The sequence below is a fragment of the Ostrinia nubilalis genome, chromosome Z, assembly GCF_963855985.1.
Source record: "Ostrinia nubilalis chromosome Z, ilOstNubi1.1, whole genome shotgun sequence".
NCBI classification, from domain to species: domain Eukaryota; kingdom Metazoa; phylum Arthropoda; class Insecta; order Lepidoptera; family Crambidae; genus Ostrinia; species Ostrinia nubilalis.
In genome coordinates this window covers 10,241,515-10,265,397 of record NC_087119.1, presented here as the reverse complement: position 1 = coordinate 10,265,397, position 23,883 = coordinate 10,241,515, and the positions used below count along the sequence as shown (strand labels likewise).

Genomic DNA, 23,883 nt, shown 5'->3' with positions numbered 1-23,883 from the left:
ATAACTCTAGGGTTATCGTAGAACATAGACCTTAGATATCCAAGACCCTTTTCGACAACGTTTTAAAAAGGTAAAAACGCAAGCAAAATAGGTAGGTACTAACTTATAGTGCTTGACTCACTCTAGAATGACATAAAACAGATGTTTTTGCACCTTACACTGTTCTTGAACCTTACTGGTATCAGTAATGGATTTTACATGAAAAATAATATTATGTGGTACTGTTAAATTAATTTGAACGCCTGTACATTGCACTCGTAAACAAAAGAGCGTCTGGTAAATTATCATAATATTATATTATTTATTTATCACGGCCTTATTTCAATAGTTTAAATTTTCTTTCATGCACTATGTAAAAAGAGGTTTAGTTAAAAAGTGGCAATTATTTATTTATTTCTTTGTAATAGGTAAGTATACAAACAGTTTACAATTTAGGTTTAGAAGTATTTTTGTAGATAAGTGTGTAAAAAAAGTGTCTAAAAATGAAGAGCCAAATATATGAATAGAAATTAGTATAGGTACACCTAATAAAGTGTAATTGCAGAGAAGCAAACCAATAAAAGTTTTTTTATTATCATATTATAACATAAGATCACAGGGATTTATTGGCTTATGTTTAATAGTCTTAAAATCCCAAGCATTGTCTTTAGTTTTACTCTAAGCTATTTTAGTATGTAGGACATCATGATATCATTGTTTGCACTGTGCATATTTTATTTCTTTTTCAAGACCACTCTAGTGCACGTTGGCAACGACTTGAGCTGTAAGAACATGCTCAACGCACTGCAAATTTTAAATGATCATTTATGTACTTAAAATGCTAGTAATCACTTTAGTAAATGTATGATCATGAAGTTCATACTTATACAGTGTGAGTCACGTTAAAGTGTACATATGAAAATAGATGAAACTAGACCTATTTTTATCGACAAAAAAGAGGTCAAAAAAATTTTGAGATTTTTTTTTAATTTTTTTTAGAATTTTTTTTCTTCCAATTACTTATTGTAAAGAAAACGTAATAACTTTTAAACTAAGCGGTATATCCTGATAAAATAAAAACAGTAATAATGCTAAATAACAGGCAATACTAAAACAATACATAAAATACACAAAAAATGCCAACAAATAATAAAAAATGATACTTTTTGAAAAAAATCTGCTTAAAAATTCGTATTTATTTGGTTATTTGATAAATTTCTCCAAAAAATGCCCCTATAACAGATGGTTTTAATTACTTTTTATTATTCTCTATCGTATTACTTTTGTAAAACTAAAAATCGCATGTCTCTATCCCTATCACAACATTTGCTATGATCGTTTGAACAAAGGCCTGCCACCACATTTTTCTCCGCTACAGGTAGAGACAATTTTAATTTTAACTCAAATGCTTATTTTACTTCGAAATCTTTTGTTTTTATTTAAAATCTAACTTGTCTTTATCAAAATTACAAATCTAGAGTCACTTTCAGTTTCGTTGTTAACGAAGCGTTGAATGGCGCGCCCGGAGAGGCTTAGTTCAAACGATCATTGCAAACGTTGTGATAGAGATAGAGACATGCGATTTTTGGTTTTACAAAAGTAATACGATAGAGAATAATAAAATGTAATAAAAACCACCTGTTATAGGGGCATTTTTTGGAGAAATTTATCAAATAACCAAAAAAATACGAATTTTTAAGCAGTTTTTTTTCAAAAAGTATCATTTTTTATTATTTGTTGGCATTTTCTAAGTATTTCATGTATTTTTTTAGTATCGCCTGTTATTTAGCATTATTACTGTTTTTATTTTATCAGGATTTACCGCTTAGTTTAAAAGTTATTACGTTTTCTTTACAATAAGTAATTAGAAGAAAAAAAATTCTTTAAAAAATTAAAAAAAAATCTCAAAAATTTTTTGACCTCTTTTTTATCGATAAAAATAGGTCTAGTTTCATATATTTTCATATGTACACTTTAACGTGACTCACACTGTATACATAGCTGGGCATTAACTCGTTAATCCGTTAATCGTTAATTAACGAAGTTAACATTTCTATTAACGGATTAACTTTTAAGTTAACTTTAAAAAATGTTAACGGACTCGTTAACTTCCGTTAAATTATCCTAAGTTCGTTAATCGTTAATCCAGTACCTACTATTTACCGAAAACACGCTGAAAAACGCGTTCTGACAAGTACATTCGGGCTTTCAGAACTTCCAGAACCCAAAACAACAGTTTTTCTAACCAGATCACTAACGACACTTGTTACCAAGTATGTGTGGGACAACTCTTGCAACTGAATTTAAGACCAGTTTTCCTACAACCGATTGAGCTGAAATTTGGTATACTTATGTAAGTACGATGACAATGCAATGTTATGGTACCATCATTGAGCTGGTCTGATGATGGAGTCATGAGGTGGCCATTGGAATTCCTAAATGAAATGGCGGCATTGCATCGAATTTGGGTTCGTTGGATTTGTCTTTTCGAACACTTTAGTACTAGATGATGTCCAGGGTCCTGATGATGGAGTCAGGAGGTGGCCATAGGAATTCCTAAACGAAACGGTGTGGAAACTTATCGAGTTTGGGTTTGCTGGATTTCTTTTCGAGCACTTTGGTGCTAAATTGTATTGTAATTGAACCAAGGCTCTGAGATTGAGATACTACTAAAAAGTGTAAAATAAAATTTATAATAATTAGCGTGTCGTGCCACGCGCAGTGTAGGGTTCCGTAGTGGTCCGTCGTTACCACAGTATATTTCAGAAGCAAGCAATTACTTCATCTACAGTCACTTTTCATATTTTCTTCTAAGGAATTTTCACTAGTTAAGAAATTTAGTAATACATGAGTTAAATGACTATTACTCTCAAACTAATTGATGTATCTTAACCGCTATAGTTTTCCTTGAAAGTTCATGAATAGCAGTATTATCAAGAATTTTTCCAGATTTTTCAAGCCAACAGTTTAGTTTTTAGAGAGGGGGGGGGGGGGGGACGCCCTACTTGAACAAAAATTGGCACTTTAAACTTTAATAATTTGCAAACAGATCCCTAAATGGAAAAAAGTCTGAGGAACCCCTAAGCCATTTTTAAAGACCTATCTAACGATACCCCACACGATGGGGTCGAAGATGAAAAATAAATTCATCCCCACTACATGAAGGGGAGCTACCCTAAAAAATATTTTTTTCCAAATTTTATTCTACCGTTTTGTCGGCGTGATTAATATACATATCTCAACAAAATTACAGCTCCTTAGTGCCAATAGTTTCCAAGCAAAACCTCGGGCAGATAGACAGACAGACAGACATATCGAAACTATAAGGGTTCCTTGTCAGGACTACGGAACCCTGAAAAAGAGGAATAAATTCCATGCGCGATACAAGCTTTCGAAATTATTTGAACCTTGCATACAATTATTTTTTTCGTTTTATTATCATGACGTGTTAACGGATTAACGATTAACGTTAACTTGCGTTAAATCTTGTGAAATGTAACGTTTTAACGTTTAACGAAGTTAATTTTTTTATTAACGGTTTAACGATTAACGAAGTTAACTATTTGATTAACGGTGCCCAGCTATGCTTATATACTCATACATATTATACTTATACGAGTAACATTCGATTCAATTATCATAGAAATGTTATTTATGTATTTTAAATACATACAGGAGGTGGGCGCCGATATACAATTGGCCGGCGGCGGCGCGCCGACTTTTTGACTTCGGCGGCGGCGGCGTCGGCGGCGTGACCTTGTTTGACCTTTATTCATTAGGTTTTTTTTTTAAATCTGCTTTTTAGTATCTGTCGTCAAGACTAATCAGGTAATTTGCAGTTGGTTGAGGTTTGACACGGTAGAGTCACTGAAGCAGTGTTTTACCCTAGTAAATCAGCTCTCTTGATCATAGATACTTTGATATTTGAATAGCGGGCTTGGCTGAGATCAGGACTCAGGTTCTCGTGTATTTCCTAAAGGCGATCGTACCAATGTGCCGATAAAAGTACCCTTAACATGTATTTTTGAGCTCTTTGGAGGCACATAGTTAATGTTGGATTAGCTGACTGTCGGTCGAATATTATGTTCAAATCTGTTTTATTTATATTTATGGTCTTTCCATGTCATCCTACGGTCCAGGTTTTTAATGCAGGTTGATTGCAGTAATGTGTCGAGGACTAGATTGGGCGGAGGATAAATTTCCCGTCTTAAATGATAATATGGTGAGATTTCGGGGCTTGCTTACATGCATGCGCCACTTGGTCAGCCAAGCATTAGTAGCATTTAGCTGACTTTGCAACAGTCTAGTCGCTTTAAGAACACAGTTACATTTGAGGAAGGCTGCAGCTTTCTGGTGTCTGGGCTACTTTACCATTAAATGTTATAGAGTACCGGACCAAGTATAGACTCCTGGGGTACTCCAGCTCTGCAGCTAAAAAGAGAAGATGTTGTCAAGCAGTTTGATTTAAAACTGTCTGTCACTGAGATAAGACTCCATCAGCAGCTAGTAGAAGTGTGCTGGAAGGTACTTTTTAAATTTCATAGAGTAGTCCTTTATGCTAAACCCAGCTGAAGCCGCAGCGAAAGCAGCCGTACAGGATTCTTTCTTTTCCAAACATTGTACTGATTATGGTTGGTATGGTTTCTGATAAAATTTATGGTCGGGTATATAAATAATATACTATTTACATGGGGTCATACTTAGGCAAGGGAATAAACGAGCAAGAATGATCCTTTTCCATAATTTTAACAATACAAATATCAGATTAATTGAGCGATAGGAGGAGAATTCGTTAGGCGACTTGCCAGTCTTATGGATCATTTCAAGACCATGGAGTTCATGTTGATCAGATCAAATACTTTACGAGGGTCTATTTTGGCTATTTCTTTAGCTTAGCCATCTCTCTTAGCGTTCGTTCGTTTTAGCTGAAAGACGTCCACTGATGGACAAAGGCCTCCCCCAAGGATTTCCACAAAGATCGGTCCACCTAGTGGGAGGCCTGCCCACACTACGTCTTCTAGCTCGTAGTCGCCACTCAAGAACTTTCCTGCCCCAGCGGCTATCAGCTCTACGAGCTATGTGCCCCGCCTACTGCCACTTGATTTTAGCGATTCTGCGGGCTATGACAGTCATTTAGTTCTCCTGCGTCTTTCGTACTATCTTAGCGTAATAAGAATTTATCTTCTACTTTGAATTTGAGGAGGGTAAGCGGAATTCAGGTACAAAGATGACCAGAAGCAGCATTTTTTTTTATGTGACAGGAGGCAAACGAGCAGATGGATCACCTGATGGTAAGTGAAAAAATAAGCATATGAAAAAATGCAAAATGGTCCCTCTCAAATCACAATAGGAAGGTTTGGCAGCACAGCGCCTGGAATGGCGGAAGTTTGTAAAGAGGCGAGTCCGCGAGTTTCGAGGAGCAGCGCACAACTGAACTCGACGCGAGACGCGATGATGTAAATCCCGGCCATCTGCCGTCATTCACTATAATTATGTTGGCGGGGTGCTCAGATACTCTCAATGTGCGAGGAGTTTGCCGCGAAGATCGGCTATGTAAGCCATCTTCGGGTGCACCAGCGCCGCCAAGACAGCTAAGTTGAAGTGGTCGCCATGGCCGAAATCGGTCCGATGAATCATCATCATCAGTAGGAATCAAAGGCAGGCATAGCTGCAAGTTTCGGATCAAGTCCAATGCTTGAACTTATTTTTTGGATTGAATTGTGGATTTTTTGGATTATCCGTGTCAATGGGTTTAAACAAACCGGCTTGTCTTGTAGCAAAGGTCAAGCAAAGAGATTTTTCTTGTCAGTTCGTACTCATGTATTACCGGACCGAATAGACGGAGAACACTTTGAGGGTGGTACTTTGTTGCCTTAGATAGGTTGTGGTTCCCATCCGCATTCCGAGACATATTTGCCAATCTCTGTGTGAGTGATTCACTTAAAGTATAGTCCAACAGTGTGGGTTGTCTGCCTGATGACGACGGCGATTTTTTTCTTGACAGCAAGAGGGACCGGCGCCTCTCGTAATCAATTATTTAGTTAGACCAAGCAGCAACTTGAAACAAACAGGAGGCAAACGAGCAGACGGATCACCTGATGGTAAGTGATTACCGTCGCCGCGTCGCCCATAGACACCCGCAGTCCCAGGGGCGTTACAGGTGCGTTGCCGTAATACAGTTAGAATTAAGTTATTCAATCAATTTATTAGTATATTCTCGGCATTATGTTCACATTGTGCGTTCTTCTGCGTTCGAAACACAAATCCAGAAAGTAGAATAGGAGAGGAATAAATTGCAAATAGTTGGTACAGTATCAGTATCGGCGCGCCGACTGCTGGTCGTCGGCGGCGGCGGCGTGGAAAAATTCGCGGCGGCGGCGGCGCGCCGGCGTGGCGCCCACCTCTAATACAGGGTGACCGACGTGACCGTCCTTATAAGTTTTTGTTTAGCAGTTTTTGCATGAAACAATGACAGTTACGAAGATTTAACAATTAATATTACTTATTTAGAGTTATCTTTGTAAAAGTAGGCCAAAATCAATTTTTTTAGGATACTATTTGAAAATTTTTGGTTACACTCTTTAAGTAGGAATATCCTGGAAATGGTTAAATAAAGACGGTAGGTCTCATAATGATATCTGTCAGAATAACCCTAGACTACCTTCCCTTAACGGCTCCGCCACTAATTACCAGTCACCCTGTATAAATAACTATATTACAATAATTAATCTAGCATGATACTCGTACATTAAGGCTTGGTATTTCTGCTAAAGTAGGTATTTCGCGCTGTCAAAATCTGCGCGCGCAATACTTCGCCGAAGACAGCGCGCCAAAGAGCTCTCGCGGCTACACAGTATAGAAATACGCAGTTTAGAAATACGCAGTTGGTTAGGTTAGGTTGACTTCCTTCCGTTCAAGCGTCACACTCACAGCACTTTCTAATACAAATCATATCCAAGTCATACAAATTAAAACAACTTTCAAAATTTTTGGGAATACGTATATTTTAGAATCGAATAAATATAGAATATAACTGCCAAAGTAAACACGGTTCAAAGAGGCGTGGCGTCACCCGACCTTCCGGAAGTTCCGCGCCGGCTAAAAGAATTTCAAGATTACGTCACCCGACCTATCGGTAGATCCTCGGGAGCTTGAGCGATTGGAAAAACATTTTATGATCAGTTACTCGTAGTAGCGATTATTTAGAGCTTGGATAATAAATTATAGTTGTTGCAATTCACAAAGCTTTGCATGTGGTTAATTACATTAATCAGTACACGCATCAATTTTGTTCAGTCTTTTTGTTTATTAATAAATAAAAATATCATACTAAAATTGCATACATATTTGTTTGTTCAGTCTTTTTGTTTAATAATAAATAAAAATATCATACTAAAATTGCATACATATTTGTTTGTATTGGTCTGGGTGTTTTCTTTCCATAATTTATGTATAACGTATGTACGGGGCTCTGTATCGAAAATCACTATGAGCAATAAGCATCACACACGGTTACCTGGAGTGCATTACCGCAGCAAAAAGCTTGCCATCTTAAATGAACGGTATAATATCGAGGTTTCGTCAGTACAGTTGCGAACAAAGGTGTTTGTGTAGTGTAGTTGAGTTGAGAGGTCAGATTATTGAAATAATAAAACGAACATTTTATTTTTTAAATACATTTTAAAAACAATTTACATTACAGATAACAATGAGAGATGACATTGCAAGGTGGTGCCAGTCCAGTCTTAAATCCGTTGATATATGCTGCATCTGCCATGTTTTTGGCTAAAAGATTCTTCTATCTTGCAGTTTAGACTTTTATTACAGACCTCAGACAGTATTTTTGGAAAACTTTTACGCATGGTGGAGGAAGGGACGCTCTAGAGACTCAAGTCTAGAAGGAGTCACATGAACTCCAAGTTTTAAATCCGTTGACATCTGCTGCATCTGCCATCTTTTTGGCTAGAAGATTCTTCTATCTTGCAGCTTAGACCTTTAGCTACAGACCTTAGACAGTATTTTTGAAACATTCTTACGCATGGTGGAGGAAGGGACGCTCTAGAGACTCAAGTATACAAGGAGTCATAATGAACTCCAGTTTTAAATCCGTTGACATCTGCTGCATCTGCCATCTTTTTGGTTAGAAGATTCTTCCATCTTGCAGCGTAGACCTTTAGCTACAGACCTTAGACAGTATTTTTGTGAAAATTCTTACGCATGGTGGAGGAAGGGACGCTCTAGACACTCAAGTCTACAAGGAGTCACATGAACTCCAGTTTTAAATTCGTTGACATCTGCTGCATCTGCCATCGTTTTGGCTAGAAGATTCTTCTAACTTGCAGCTTAGACCCTTAGCTACAGACCTTAGACAGTATTTTTGTGAAAATTCTTACGCATGGTGGAGGAAGGGACGCTCTAGAGACTCAAGTCTAAAAGGAGTCATATGAACTCCAGTTTTAAATCCGTTGACATCTGCTGCATCTGCCATCTTTTTGGCTAGAAGATTCTTCTATCTTACAGCTTAGACCTTTAGCTACAGACCTTAGACAGTATTTTTTATTAAACAGTACTGTACCGTTATTCGAAGCCTTTATAATGAGAGTAGTGTCTGTCTTTTCCTGTTTGAGTACTAGTTTTGACGTATAATCTGCCCACGTGACTTCCGCTCCGATCCCCCACCGCCTAAGCACGCCTCAATTAGCGACACTAGCGCCACCAACGGTAGCTCGAAACTAGGTTTCGATATTCTCGCCTTTGGTGTTTTAGTTCCCGTTCGAGACGGTCGTAGAATTAGCTCCGCTAGTTCGCGACTCATCTCACAGGTACTAGTCGTGACGTGATTCAGGTAAAATATTACCATCATAATGTAAGTACTTCTAAATTATTATGTACTGGCTGAAAACTTATAAAAATTACTGTGATTACTTATTTCGCAGTGTAATTTATTTTTACAACGGTGTTACCGTTCGGAGGTAGATTGCATTCAATCTAACTCAGTGTAATTTTAAATAATTATCTTTCTTCTCTAGTAATACTTGTACCTAACGGTATTCCGTTAGACGTGTTTTAAAAGTAACATTACTTTTTAGCAATGTTTGTTTCTAACGGTTTTTCGTTAGATATGTTTTAAGCTAACTTTTCTTCTTAGCAATGTTCGTACCTGACGGCGTGTTCCGTTAGATGTGTTTTAAAACTAACATTCCTTTTTAGCAATGTTTGTGCCTAACGGTTTTCGTTAGATGTGTTTTAAAACTAATATTCCTTTTTAGCAATGTTCATTCCTAACGGTATAACACTCCTTTTTAGCTGTGTTTGTTCCTAAGGGTTTTCCGTTAGATGTCTTTATTTTCAAAAGGAAAGAGGAAATATTATGTCCACGTGCAGAAGAGGAGCAAGAGTTGGCGTAGAGGTCAAATCAAAGGATGGTGTGGTGTAATGTGATAGTCGCAAGATGTGATTGCTTGCTACAATAAGCTGTAAGTACCAACTTACCAATACCATTTCAGACATACGAATTCCATCGGACGGATTGTGTTGATTTATAAATCAACAAAATAAATAAACGGTAAACTACCTTTATCAATATGCATCCGGGGAAAGTATGAAAACTTCCACTAGGTAGGGTAGCGTACCGACGTACCTATTCTACCGCCATTATGGAAGTCTAACGCATGGCTTATAACCCAAGAGTGAAGTGTGCAGTTTGTCCTATTAGGATACGGTACGTAGGTATAATAATACCTTTGTGGTTTTCTTAAACTATGATTTCAGGAAAACGCTATGCTGTTACTGTGTGTAGATAAGCAGTGAGTCTGTGTAATAAACGGTGAAGGATGAACATCGTCTATTCAGCCTGATACGCAGTTTATTTGATGCTAGCGGCGTCTGGAAAATTTTTCGGCAGCAATACGATCGCAACTCTGCTCCGCAGATCGATCTGAGATTTCGCCTTATGCTAAATACCTACAGTGGAAAACTCAAACTGGCTACTCGGCAAGCTAGATGGCAGTGTAACCAAAACGCAGCAGCATAATCCTGTAGCGAGGGTAAGTTCTCTTGGAGCAAACAGGGAAAAACCAGGAGCCAGAACCTTTTCTCCCTCATCCCACCGGGATAGGAGAAAACTCAAACACTCAAGGAGTCTCATATTGAGCCAGGCAACGCCGCTCATTTTTATTTACGTCGAGAGGTCTTAGTAAGGCATTGGTCCAAACCCTCTTGTTATCCCTCATCCCACTGGGATAGGAGATTACCCAAAGAGAATCGGACTCAAATCATTACATTTCGAGCCGAGCAACCTCGCTCATTTTTATTTACGTCGAGAGGTTTTAGGGCATCGCTCTAAACTCTCATGTTATCCCTCATCCCACTGGGATAGGAGATTACCCAAAGAGAACCGGACTCAAATCATTACATTTCGAGCCGAGCAACCTCGCTCATTTTTATTTACGTCGAGAGGTTTTAGGGCATCGCTCTAAACTCTCATGTTATCCCTCATCCCACTGGGATAGGAGATTACCCAAAGAGAACCGGACTCAAATCACTACATTTCGAGCCGAGCAACCTCGCTCATTTTTATTTACGTCGAGAGATCTTAGGGCATCGCTCTAAACTCTCATGTTATCCCTCATCCCTCTGGGATAGGAGATTACCCAAGGAGAATCGGACTCAAATCATTACATTTCGAGCCAAGCAACCTCGCTCGTTTGTATTTGCGGTTCAAAGACATGAGGGCATCGTCCTAAATCCTCATAATTTTTGAAGAGTTATAGAACCCAAACGCCTTATTCCACGGCAAACGAAAATAAGTAAAGTTGCCGAGTAGACATGAGGGCTTCGCCCTAAATCCGCATAACTATAAAAGGGTCTGAAATTCTATTTAGCACGGCAAAATTAAAGTAATGTTGCCGGGAGGACATAAGGGCATCGCCCCAAATCCTCATAATTTTCAAGTGTTATGGAACCCTAATTAAAATACTTTATTTCATGACAAAAGTAAGCTATTTAAGACCTGCCATGGGTAAAAGGTGGAGACAGAGATCATGAGATTAGATTACGCAAAAATTACTCGATTCGTGTCAGTTTGGCTTATTTCATTACTGCCGAGATGATACAAGGGCATCGCCCTAAACCTTCAGAATTTTGAAGGATGTTAATTAATCGGGGCCGCAGCTATGCGCCCTGAATTTTTGGTACCGAACAGTTAACGCCTGGAGAAATTAAATAAACTTAAGCCTTTATGCAGCCTCTGCATAGTAAAGTTACAACTATTGACCTGATAGTCTTTTAAATAAGGTATACATTCATAGACGCTTGGCGGGTACCACAAAGTACTGAATACTAAAATAAGTATTTGTCTGCTATACATACCTATAGTACACCGACAGACTCATGCAAATGTTCTGACGGCAATTGATTCGCACAGAAAGAGTCGCGACATTCGCGCCCTTACCTATTGGACGACTTCATTCTGGGGTAACTCAGGGCCCATCCTTGCTTCGGGGTCAGATATAACCCATGCCCCTATTGTAATAAAAGCACACAAGTCTGGATAATAAACACAATGAAGTCGGTCCTTACCTATATAAAATAAATAAACAAAATAATAACAGTCTTACAAACTAGTAACAGTAAAAGGTGAACTCCATAAATACAAAATGGCCTAACCGAGTCTCGGTTACCAAAAACATACAGATCAAGTCACGTAACGTTACAAATCCTAAAGCATTGGCTCTTCTCATGTTATAACACTACAATTCATGATTTGCGTGAGGCAAAGAGCATTTTAACCGCCAACTTGAGGCGCTCATGGCACCCAATACCAAATACTTATGATCCACAATAACCAAAAGTATAAAGCTTATCTGAGCTTAAAACAAATTGGGCACGCTGCATGGTAACGCATTTCGCAATTTAATTTCACTGTACAACGAAAACAGTGACTTTAGTAAACCGTACTTACTAAATATACCTATATTAAACCGCGTAGGTTTACATACTACAATTTGTTATTTTCTCATTTATACAAGCCATTACATTCGTTGGAGAAAAGATTGCATACCAAAAGTCACACAAGTCTTCAGTCTCTTAACTGAACTTTCCGTGTGCCCTATTATAGTGTCAATGACTACGTCTCGTCTACTTAATTTAAGTAAATAAATATAATTTATTATTAATGTCATATGACACCATGTCATATTGTTAATTCGACCTTTTGTGCACCTCTGTGGTTCAATAAAAATTGTCATATGAATATGAACGACTTTTACGAGGAGTTAAAGGGAATAAATCAAAACCTTCAGTCCAAGAAAGTAATTTAACTCTGATTTTTCCAATTATCACTGTGACCTTAGGGTCACACAGAAGTACATAAACATGGTTGGAATTAATTTTGGATAATGTGCCGCACTCTTAAGCTCTTTGCTTGGGGCCGAAAGTCCTTCGCCTACCTTCATAGTACAATTTACAAAATTCGTATTTGATGTGATTTAAATCCATCAATTATTATACTGTAACGAAGGTAGTCACAAGCAAAATGTTGTGGCACACACAACTGTTTACGAGTTAACTTGTTTTAAGTACAACAGCCTCGTGAAATATTCTAATACCTACCCGACTCGCTAGGTCAATAAAGTAATTTGTCTCTGCTGACTATTGTCACAAAAATTAGTACTTACCTACCTACTGGCAACTTAGGTATGTACGTACACTTCAATGAATCATGAGTGACATTGGCGATGATATAAAACTTAGTGTTACACAAACATCATTACATAAATATTTTTACATCGTGCAAATGAGCGATCGTCCAACGGCATTCAGGGTGATGAAAATAAATCATTCGAAATTAAATCCGATGCCCACCCTAAGGGCCTTGATGAAACCTGATAAGGTTTAGATCGGCTACGAAACTATCATTTAATTCTAGCTGTGCTTGCGACTTCGTTTGCATAACTTTTCCCGCTTTCGCAACATTTTTATTGATGCTCCGCTACTATTGGTGGTAGAATGATGTTATTATGATTTTATACATAGAATTCGTGGTTAAAGGACTCCAACACAAAGATAGTTTTTGTGTTGATGCAAACAAACTCTTGTTCAGCCCTATAACATTATTATCATAATTGTAATTACAATAATACATAATTTCATATTAAGATTGCTCTGAATTAAGCTGGTTGACTAACCGTCAATAAGCTGATCTAGCTGACAAGTTATCACTGTTAGCCCTAAAGATAATGGTCGCACAGTCTTACCACAGCACCGACGTTTGTAAACCGCAAAGTTTACTAAGTTTGTACTAGGGTATTATTATAAATTTTATCAATTCCGACTCAAACTTCGCTATCCCTAGCGAACAGCGATAACGCGGAATACTCAGGCAATACAAAAGTATCGTACCTATACATAGCCGGCTAGCTATTGTCACCTATTCATTACACCGTCCACCTAGGCTACGGTCCTGTAAAGGTTTATAAATATTAAAATCTGAGCTGATACCTAAATGTGGGAAATGTTGGAGATCATCAAACGCCCGCTATCGGCAAGCGACCTTAACTGTACCAGTGAATATTCTTATCCATACCTAATAATTATTCACTCCTACCGAAGCTTATTAAATTCATCCAACGGTCTGATACTGTGAGTGAGGGTGGACGTAGCTTTTGCGCCTTTTACATGACGTAAAGTAACCGATAGTTCATTATTACATAGTTGTTAATAAACGATGCATTAGACGTGAATTTACGGAGATGCAGATGCAGGTTGCGTTCTGTAAAATATTATAATGTACCTACACACAGTACATTACCACTCAGTAGACAGATAAGCTAAAGTTCTAACTAATTCATAACATTTCTCACTGATCAATGTCTTATTCTTCAATTGATCACATTGGCGATTACACAGCGCCACCAGGAGATAATAGACACGTCTCTCATTATAAAGGCTTCGAATAACGGTACAGTACTGTTTAATAGCGACGTTTTACCTGAAAATAAAACGTTTATTAAACATACTTACCTTATTCGAAGCCTACTTTTTAAATCTACCTGGTGTCATAAAACACAATGGCGAGAATATCGAAACCTAGTTTCGAGCTACCGTTGGTGGCGCTAGTGTCGCTAATTGAGGCGTGCTTAGGCGGTGGGGGATCGGAGCGGAAGTCACGTGGGCAGATTATACGTCAAAACTAGTACTCAAACAGGAAAAGACAGACACTACTCTCATTATAAAGGCTTCGAATAAGGTAAGTATGTTTAATAAACGTTTTATTTTCAGGTAAAACGTCGCTATTATTTATTTGTGTCAGTGTGCTCTTCTAAAGAGTGTAAGACGATTGTATGTAGGTACTATTAAAATGTAATTTTAACTCATTGGTTTTGTCTCATATTTGAGGAATGTACTATGTATCATGAGTAGAGTCTTCGTTTAAAAGGATGCGAACGATTTAAATTTCAATAGGTAGACAAAATTGATAATTTTTAATTATCAAAAATTTAAGCTTTCTCCAGTAACACTGATATTATTATACTGTGACTCATCAAAGTCATCATTGAAAAAAATATTGACAAATCGCGAACTGTCACGGCCAAAAAACTGACACGCGTCCGTCCTCCGTAAGCGCCACCGCGCGACTGATTGAGATTGTCCAAGCCGTCATGGACGATTTTTTCCACATTTTTTAACATAGTAACTAAATAAGACGCAATATAAAAATTTCATCCGTTAAAAGCCCTCAAGTTATTTCTGAACTTTAGTTTAGTATAAGATTTAGAATCTCAAATCGCTTATTTTAAAAATAAAACCATAAATAGAAAACGAATAGAGGTAACTTTGGGAATTTATTCTATCGAGTCAACTTCATCAAATCGTGTTTCCATCCGTTAATAGCCCTAGAAAATATCCTCAACTATGCCCAATAAAAATCTTAGCCTTTAATTTTACTGTTTAGTACCTCAAAAATGAAAAATGAAAACCTCATTTTCGCCATTTTCTCTGCTACCCGGCCTTAATGTTACGGATTAGTAGTAGTAAGTACTGAGTAGTAAAGCTAATTTGCATTTTACTCGAGTATGGTTGTAGCCAGATAACTACCATGGTTTCATTAATTCTAATAGTGAGCACAAAGACCTCTTTAACATTGAATAACGCTCGTTATATTCATCGTGAATCACGCGATTGGCAGTCAGTTAAGAGAATAAATACTTAAGTACTTACTGCGACGTACAACAAAATGTAAGATAAACAAATACTGTCTTAAGTTTTCCCTAACGAGTGGTGACCTTCACAAGTGGCAGAAGGGCCAACACACATTATATCGGCGGAACTGCCAGAGCACGTTGGATTAGTTTTAAACATGTTACATTAGACTCAAAGTGGTTTCGTGACCACCAAAAGCAATTTTTACAAAGTACAGGTTTATCCAAATGAATGAAAAATATTAACCGCAGTCACTATTGGTCTTAAGTTTAGGGTATCTTCTACGTTAGAATTCAAACGGTATTGATCGCGCAACGTCTTTACTAACAAACTACTAGTAGCACCTTCAATACTTATAATAATAAAATAAAAACATAATAATTGTAAGGTCAGTTTCTATAGAATAAAAAGAATGTACCTATTTCTTACATTATATTAGAATAGGACTTAACCAAAAGTAACCACGTTTAAACATAAGTAAACCTAGAGCACTCTAGTCATCTTAGTAAAGCATTTCCTAGAAGGAACATGTAGTTAGCAGATGTGAAGAATTAGAAAATGACAGATTTTAGGAGATGATCTTGAGCGTGTTTTGGCCCTTAGCAGTCTTCCGCCTTCTCTCTCAAATTCCGCGTCAAGTACGTCTACGAGCAAAAACATTTTACGTAAAATTTTGGGATTGTGGACACTTCCCTGTGCAGTCGCAGACCACCAATTTTTATTAGATTTAGAATGTATGAAGGCGCTAAGCACCAAACTTTTGTGAGGTAGCGTTAACAGGACAACATAGCACCGCTATATCACCATGAACAATATGTTTCGCTTGGTTTTCACGGTCGATAACAACCGTAGAGTGCAATGCGTATGCGATTAGCATTCCACTTTCATTCTGACGTAACAAATTGTCTCATTGAAACGCACGGTGCATTGCCGTGTACGCTCAGTCAAGGCCCCATTCCACTTCCTAATCTTTCTGTTAACTGTATTTTTAATTGCTTTACCTATTTTGGTGTTTAACTTGGGTTTAAATATAAAGGAAGAAGGCAAGATATTTTTATTTGATTCGTGACTGGAAAGTTAGGTACCCGTCATTTCCGATTAGTGATATATTTTTATTCGATTAATGCTTAAAATAACTAATATTTTTTTAATATACATTTATAAAAGTGCATAATTTATGCTCTGCTTTCTTTTAAGCAAATATACTCCTTGCCTGACAAGCAGTAAGCAATTCATTAAATACATTTCATGAAATACATGTATGAAATCACAGTCCCATCACTTTCTTTCTTAGTCGGGCACTCTTGTCAGAGTGGTTGTGGTTGCGCTGACGAGGCACACGGTGGCGTGTTCGATGTCATCTCCGAGGGTAGCTCTCGTGGCTATGTGCTTCCATTTCTGAAGTTTGAAGGTTAGAGGCGTCGCGAGTACACTGGACCATGGTGGACTCAGTAGCCTTTGTAATGGCGTCTATCCAGCGGGTTGGCGATCAACCGCGTGCTCTCTTTCCTTCCACCTGGCTCTGAACTACCAGTCTCTCCATCGAGTTCTCATTTCTAGTAACGTGAACAATGAACACTGCAACTGCTCTAAATCCAGGATATATAGCTTAATTGAAACCTAACCAGGGTAAGTTGAGTGGTGAGGTAGTCCCAGGAGATAGCTAACTGTCCAGGAACCTGCAACATATTTTATTAAATGAAAATGTTAGGCTTAGCAACTGTACTTAATGTTAACCAAATCTGAAACAAACAAATCTTTTCCGCATTTGAAGAAGTTCTTCGTATTGAGAGGAGGTGTCCAATTCCTTCTGGAGAACGTCCAACTTTGCCTCTCTCCTTCCGACCTTACGCAAGTAGATATCGAATACAAATCTCCGACAATCACTGCACCTGCGTCATTCGACAATTTATTCAACAAAACCCAAACCAGTGTTATAAATATATTATTCCCTTTAAATTGTAAAACCTGTCGTTCGCACAAACAACGCCATTTTACTTGCATTGCGGAATTCATTTATGCAGCAAAGTTTTTTATTTGACCATTTTCATCCGCAAACGCTTATTATTTGTCAAAAGCGACTGTATTGGTAAAGTTTTTGTTTTTATTAACATGTTTTTTATGAATTGTAATGATTTATAAGAACAAGTTTGTAAGTAAAATGGTGTTATTGAATACGTGCGACACGTGCGTACACTACCTACCTATGTTAATATTGCGTCTCTTCAATGTTTTTTCGGCAGCATTACTTACCTACATCAAGTACCTACCTATAGGTGTCATTTTGTATTCAGGGGACTAAAATTCAGCAAGACTGTGTGTGTCTCTGCATGATAATTTATCCTAATTAGAAAAGCAGTCTATGCCGTGCGACATTATAAAAGTTTGCATCAATTGTGATTTCTTTATGAGTTCCGCAATTTTATCTTCATAATGGATTGCGTGATACCCATCTCTGTAACCTACCGATCAATTTGCCGTCGGTGCCGCGGTGGTCCGTCTAAAATCATCAAGCTGCCAAACCAAATGACTGTAATTGCTCCGCGGCTGGGACAAAGATTGCGATCCGGTTATTACCAGTTTACCCACCAGACGAACGCACGGGTTATGAGGAATTTTGGACATGACTGGGCCGAACCGAATTTAAGTCCATAATTGGGACTGGGCCAGTTAACCCGCATTGACCCCTTTTGCTGTCTCGGCCGCAGTTCAGTAATAGTAAAAGCCGTTAGTTACCAAATAATTGTAGACGCGATTTGAATAGGCATTAGTCATTAGGAAAACCATGGAGATGGAATCTTAGTATTTATCACATTAGTATTGACACAACCTTATTGAAATATTAAAACCTACGATCTACTTGTGAACTGTCAATAAAAACTAATGTCGCAAATATTTGCAAATTCTTCATTAAAAATAAGATAAAACATCACATCAAAATTAGTAGGTAGTTTTGACATTAATTGTATGTAATACAGTACTAATATTACTCGTACTTTCAGAACCAATTTATCCTCCAGAAGTCGATAAGTACGCCAATATTTTAATACCCTTATTTATTATTACCAATTAGGGAAAGAGTATAGACCTTGTCATATACATTATTAAGGTAAAAGCTATAAACTCGTATAGGAAGAAATGCACCCAAATATTTTATCGTTTGGGGTCAAAAACGTGTTATTTTGGGGTCAAAAACCTCATTTCGGTAATTTTTAACTCCATTTATGGAATTCTGTCGTCAAGTCGTTCTTAAAAAATATTCGTTGAGGACTTTTATGACCCTCTAACGGGAGTCTTCATTTAGGCTGAGTTGCACCACCTTATTTTAACCGAATAACACTAACCGGTGCTTTTTGTATGGAGTTTGACAGATTTTTGACGTTTGTCGAAGTTAAAGTAAGATGGTGCAACTCAGCCTTAGTCATTTTGCATGACAAATAAATGAAAACTTTTAATTGTCCTGTCCGAAACCAAGCAGGATTTATAAACTAATAGTAAAGGTGAGTATAGACTAGAGCATTTACCTACTTGTAACAGAACAACGAGCCGCTCTATGAAATGTCTAGTGTTTCACCCTGTCACTAACCAAACATAATACAAAATACCTGTACTGTACCATCCGCAAGAACGTTACATTACATAGAAATGTTCTAGTCTGTACTCACCTTTAGTCGTACATTTTACCTGTGTTGTACCATTCGCAAAAACGTTACAATACTCGTACATAGAAATGTTCTAGTCTATACTCACCTTTAGGCCCAGAACTGACGGTGAAACGCAACTGCAACGAACTGCAACTGCTAGTTTCTACCATAGCGTCCGTTGAGAGACCACACATGATGCGACCAGTTTGAAACTTTCAGTTTCAGTTTCATTCATCCGAATCATCACAAAGTTGCAGTTTCGTTGCAGTTGCGCTTCACCGTCTGTTCTGGGCCTTAGTCTTACATTTTACCAGTGTTGTACCATTCACAAGAACGTTATATCTATGTATACTCACCTCTGATCAAATCAGAATCTCATTTTAATTCGATCGTAAATATGGAGGTTATTGTATTTGCTGAGCGAATGTAATGTGAAGTAATGTTCACTAATTAAATAAAAGGCAATTATGTAAAGACAGGTTATTGGAAGTTAATTACTTCACTATTTTGTTAAAAATGTATACCTAGTACACTTAAGAAACTGTACGAGTATGAAATAATTGGGTAGTAAATTAATGTCGGTTGTTTTTATTAACTGTTTTTAATTAGACACTGTATCGATAGAACAATGTCCCATGGATTTTGAATTTCTCACTTTTATTATTATCTAAGACAGAAGATATCTGTACCCCCAGTGAAAAGGGATCTAACTCGACTTAAATCAAAATTGACTTTATAACATAATGTGAATCTCTGAGAAATTAGCTATTTTTGTATCTAATCGGTATGTTTCTACGACGTATAGAAAAGAAAATAATTTTGTGCCAAATGATACAAGTAAGGCTTTCTTTCGTGTATATTGATACATGCCTACTTTTAACAAAGTGTACCGGAGGCTTCTTTCACTTTTTTATTGTGTCAAGAGGTATGACTCGTGTTACTACTTTTTACACGATTGAAGTTGTTCAGATTGAATTTGTGATTAACAATATAAGATGACGTGGAAAATGTTATAAGTTACTTAGATCAAAAACATTTGAAAATCGCAACTAATAATTTGGTTAATTATTTGGTGTAAAATGATACAACTTAGCCCAAACGTCAGATTAAAGGAAAAATAATGTCGTAGTTTATAAATCAAAGAACTTTAGTTAATAGTTTTAATAAATAATGGTGAACATCTACTAGTAAAACATAATTGAATTCATAGTGCCTAACGTTGTCAATAAAAGTACTTAATAAGTGCATTATCGAATTTACAATAGCTCCAACTACCAGAAATCTTTATAAACACAACTCATCACCTTTGACAACAAATTGAACTGGGCGAGTCATGTCGAGAACAAAATAAAAATGGCCTGTATAGCATTCCATCAATGCAAGAGACTCATTGGTAGTAGATGAGGTCTCAACCCAAAGTTAACACTTTGGCTCTACACGTCGGTTATATGGCCCTCTTACACATAATATTATTATGGATCACTTGTGTGGTGGCACAGAACACAACTATCCACAGCAAGATCACAACTCCAAAGCCTGCAACGCCTAGTAAGCATAGCGGGCACTAGTTGTATGAGAACCACTCCATCGACATCACTTGAGTACCTTCTGAATCTTAGATCTTTAGACCTCTTCATTCAGGAGGAAGCGCAAGCAGCCGCTCTAAGACTTAAAGGTAAGAACGGCATATAGAAGCAAAACAAGGAGACAGGACATTCCACGATACTGCACAAAACCCTAATAAAAGAAATACCTCTCACCGAGGCACTCATCGACAGAATTCCCTGTGTTCACATCTTCGACTGGAGATATAATATCCAGCTTACAGCAGAAACGCAAGATTGCTCTGGAATCAATGAAGTTAGGATATACACTGACGGCTCCAAAACCCAAAAAGGTACGGGAGCTGGTGTCTTCTCGAATTACCTAAATATACTAAGAATATCAACATCACTAGATAAACACAATACAATTTTCCAAGCAGAATACAATCAGAGCAGCACAGGCGGTTGCAACCATAGACATCCGAGGTCTGAATATAAAAATAATCTCAGATAGTGCAAGCAATACAAAGCAACTTAATATACTATCTATAATGTAGTACTATACTTATATTGGAATGCCATGACGCGCTTTTAAGTCATTGCAGACGCAAATGGCGTTACCCTGCACTCCTGAAGTGGATCAAAGGGCACAGTAACTCCTTGAGCAACGACGCAGCAGATGAACTGGCCAGAAGGGGATCGTACACGACAGTATTTGGTCCGAAACAATTATAATGCCGATAACATAAGCACAGATCAAGACCTGGCTGCACTCCAAAATAGAAAAATAACACCACACAGAATGGAAAGATTGTGAAAGATGTAGGCAAACAAAAGATGCAGATTGTGGATATATCGAAAAAGTTCTCCCGCAGCCTCATAAGACTAAACAGGGACAACATCCGCAAGGTCCTAAGTGTAATAACAGGTATGTTAACAAACACCTACACAATATAGCTGTTACAGACAGCCTACTGTGCAGAAGATGCATGGAGGCAGAAGAAAAACCGCAGCACGTGCATAAGGAGTGCACAAGCGTAGCAGATCAACAGGCTCAAATTCTCCATCACCAGGGTTGCTGCAGAAGGCCTGTAGCGACCTATATAGGCTGCTGCTACCTGGCCCCCCAGATCTAGAGCGGTTGGAATAAGAAGATAAACTACAAATAGCGTACAATGGTCTAATCAAGAGGCTAAGTGCAATATTCGATTGCCCTGCAAAACTAACTACGAAAGTCCTTATGAATGGATACTATGTATAAAGTAAATAATTATGTAAATGGCATGTGTTGCTGGACTTTATCTGCTTAGCTCGCAAGTATAACATGTATTGTTAATTCATGTCTCTATTGATTTAAGAAGATTCCCGCCGTAGGCAGTTTGATTTTTTCAAGTTATTTATGATTTAAGAAGAGGTTGACAAGGGTGGCTAAATTTCTTGCGCTGCTTCTTCTCAGCACTGGCCCATTTATGTCCCAAAATAATTGTAGGGTTCAAGTCATACTAGGACGTGTTAAAGGGCTTTTTAAAAGCCTCTTTGTAGAAAACAAATGCATTTTATGACTTAACTTTTATTTATCCTTCTGTAGCCAAAAGGCAATCAATATAGCTTGACATCACCATCTCTGGTCCAGGGTTTGATTCCTAATAGGGTAATTGTGGAAAACAAACTTTTCTCTGTCTCCTGTCTAATTAGTTGATGTGAAACCATTGTTGTTTCTGGTCTTTACTACACAATTGCTTCAGCTATACTTACTTTAAAATAGGAGATAATGTATGTGATTTAGGCCGATATCATTCATGGTATATGGTGTAATAATTAATAAAATAGTAGTTTCAGATCAGAATAAACATTTAAGGAGTAAATAATTAGAATTCAGTCTCAAATTCTAGCCTTATTCCTTTACAGTCGCCACTTATATCACTTTACACAAAATTATTAGGATACTTAGATCGCTATTATGTTAGTTAGATCAGTTTACACTTTTTTTTTCTCACCACAAAAATGGTGTATATTGATATAAGTAAAAATTTTTGGACTATTTAATTTTACCCTTAATAACCTGAAATAATGATTCCTAATAGTGTAATTACTTATGTTTGTTTTACAACTTTTTCTAAAATTGAAGAAACAAAAAATTATCAACAGAAATGGCGTAAAATGTATCACTTTACACTTGTTAGCGGGTGGTCAATTCAGTGTGGTGTAAAATGATTTATGTCCCATTACATCACTTTACACGAATGTAAAGTTGTCGTGCATGGTGATATAAGTGGGTTTTTATTTAATTACGAAAAAACCACATGCTATATTTCCCAAACTGGCATACTACCTAATCATATCTAACATTACCTTTCACCTAAAAAATATTTCACCCAGTTATCTCTAATAGCGACGAAGCAGGATTTTTTTTAACTTCAAATGCGATTTCCCAAAAATCACCATTTTCGACTTAGATCCCTTTTCACTGGGGGTACAGATATTTAACTTATTTTTATTATAAAGCGGTTATTAAATTGCAGTTAGCATTATCATTTTACCAAAATATCGTATCAATGAATCAGTGAAATCTCCTAGGCTTGTGTAAGACTTATTTTTTAGCTACTTGTATTATAATATAAGCTATATGTTTTCCTAATAAAGAAAATAAAGATAAAATAAATCAATATGTAATTAATAAGAAATGAATAGACGATTAAAATAAGTAAATAATACGAGTAAAATGTAGGTGATGCTTATTTTTTTTAATCAATTTATATTTCCTCTTTTCAGAAACTACGCTACCCGCGATCAGTTGCGTTTATAGTCACAAATGAGTTCTGCGAAAGGTTTTCATACTATGGAATGCGAAGTAAGTCTTTAATAAATCTATAATTAGTACAATCAATATTGAGATATAGATAACCTACACTGAAGTGAACTGTCCCACCAAACTCATTGACAGGGGGCCGCCACCATCGTTCAACTACATAGTTTCGAACATGGCAAAAATCGGAACCAGCGATCCGGTATTGACGGTGGCGCCCCTCTGTCAATGTTACGCGTGGGACAGTTCAATGTATTGGGTCTATACGAGTAGATACAAAAGCCCAACGGTGAAGACCTTCACCGTTGGGCTTTTGTATCTACTCGTATCATTCCGACACCTGTGTCGGAATGACCTACTCGTAATCCGACGAGCGCGGGTTTGAACCCCGCTGCCACTGGACTTTTGTGGCGAAACCACACTTAACACAAGCTTGGTAACTAAATGGTTACCACGAGGGGTTTAGGAGACTATTATGTAATATTGTTATAAAAATACTTATATGATGAAATCATTTATCATCAGAACTTCTATAAGTTAAGGAAAAAGGTATAATTATGATGACATTCTTCAAATATTTTACTGTCAGGTGTAACGACAACTGATATTATGTAAATACATAGTTATTTAATCACTAGTGTAAGACACTATACAACTAGTTTATTTATGTATCAGGTAACTGTATCTGTCCTCCTCGTGGCGTACATTA

The 23,883-nt window shown here is 37.3% G+C and overlaps 1 protein-coding gene across 2 annotated transcripts in view; it reads left to right on the top strand.

Annotated features, from left to right (window-relative positions):
- The window catches only part of LOC135086846 (peptide transporter family 1-like), a 79,244-nt gene that overhangs the window by 37,555 nt on the left and 17,806 nt on the right, over positions 1–23,883 (top strand). For both annotated transcript variants that reach the window (XM_063981660.1, XM_063981661.1), the window contains exon 2: positions 23,141–23,219. In XM_063981660.1, the coding sequence (XP_063837730.1) occupies positions 23,141–23,219 (79 nt within the window). The remainder of the gene's footprint in view (positions 1–23,140; positions 23,220–23,883) is intronic.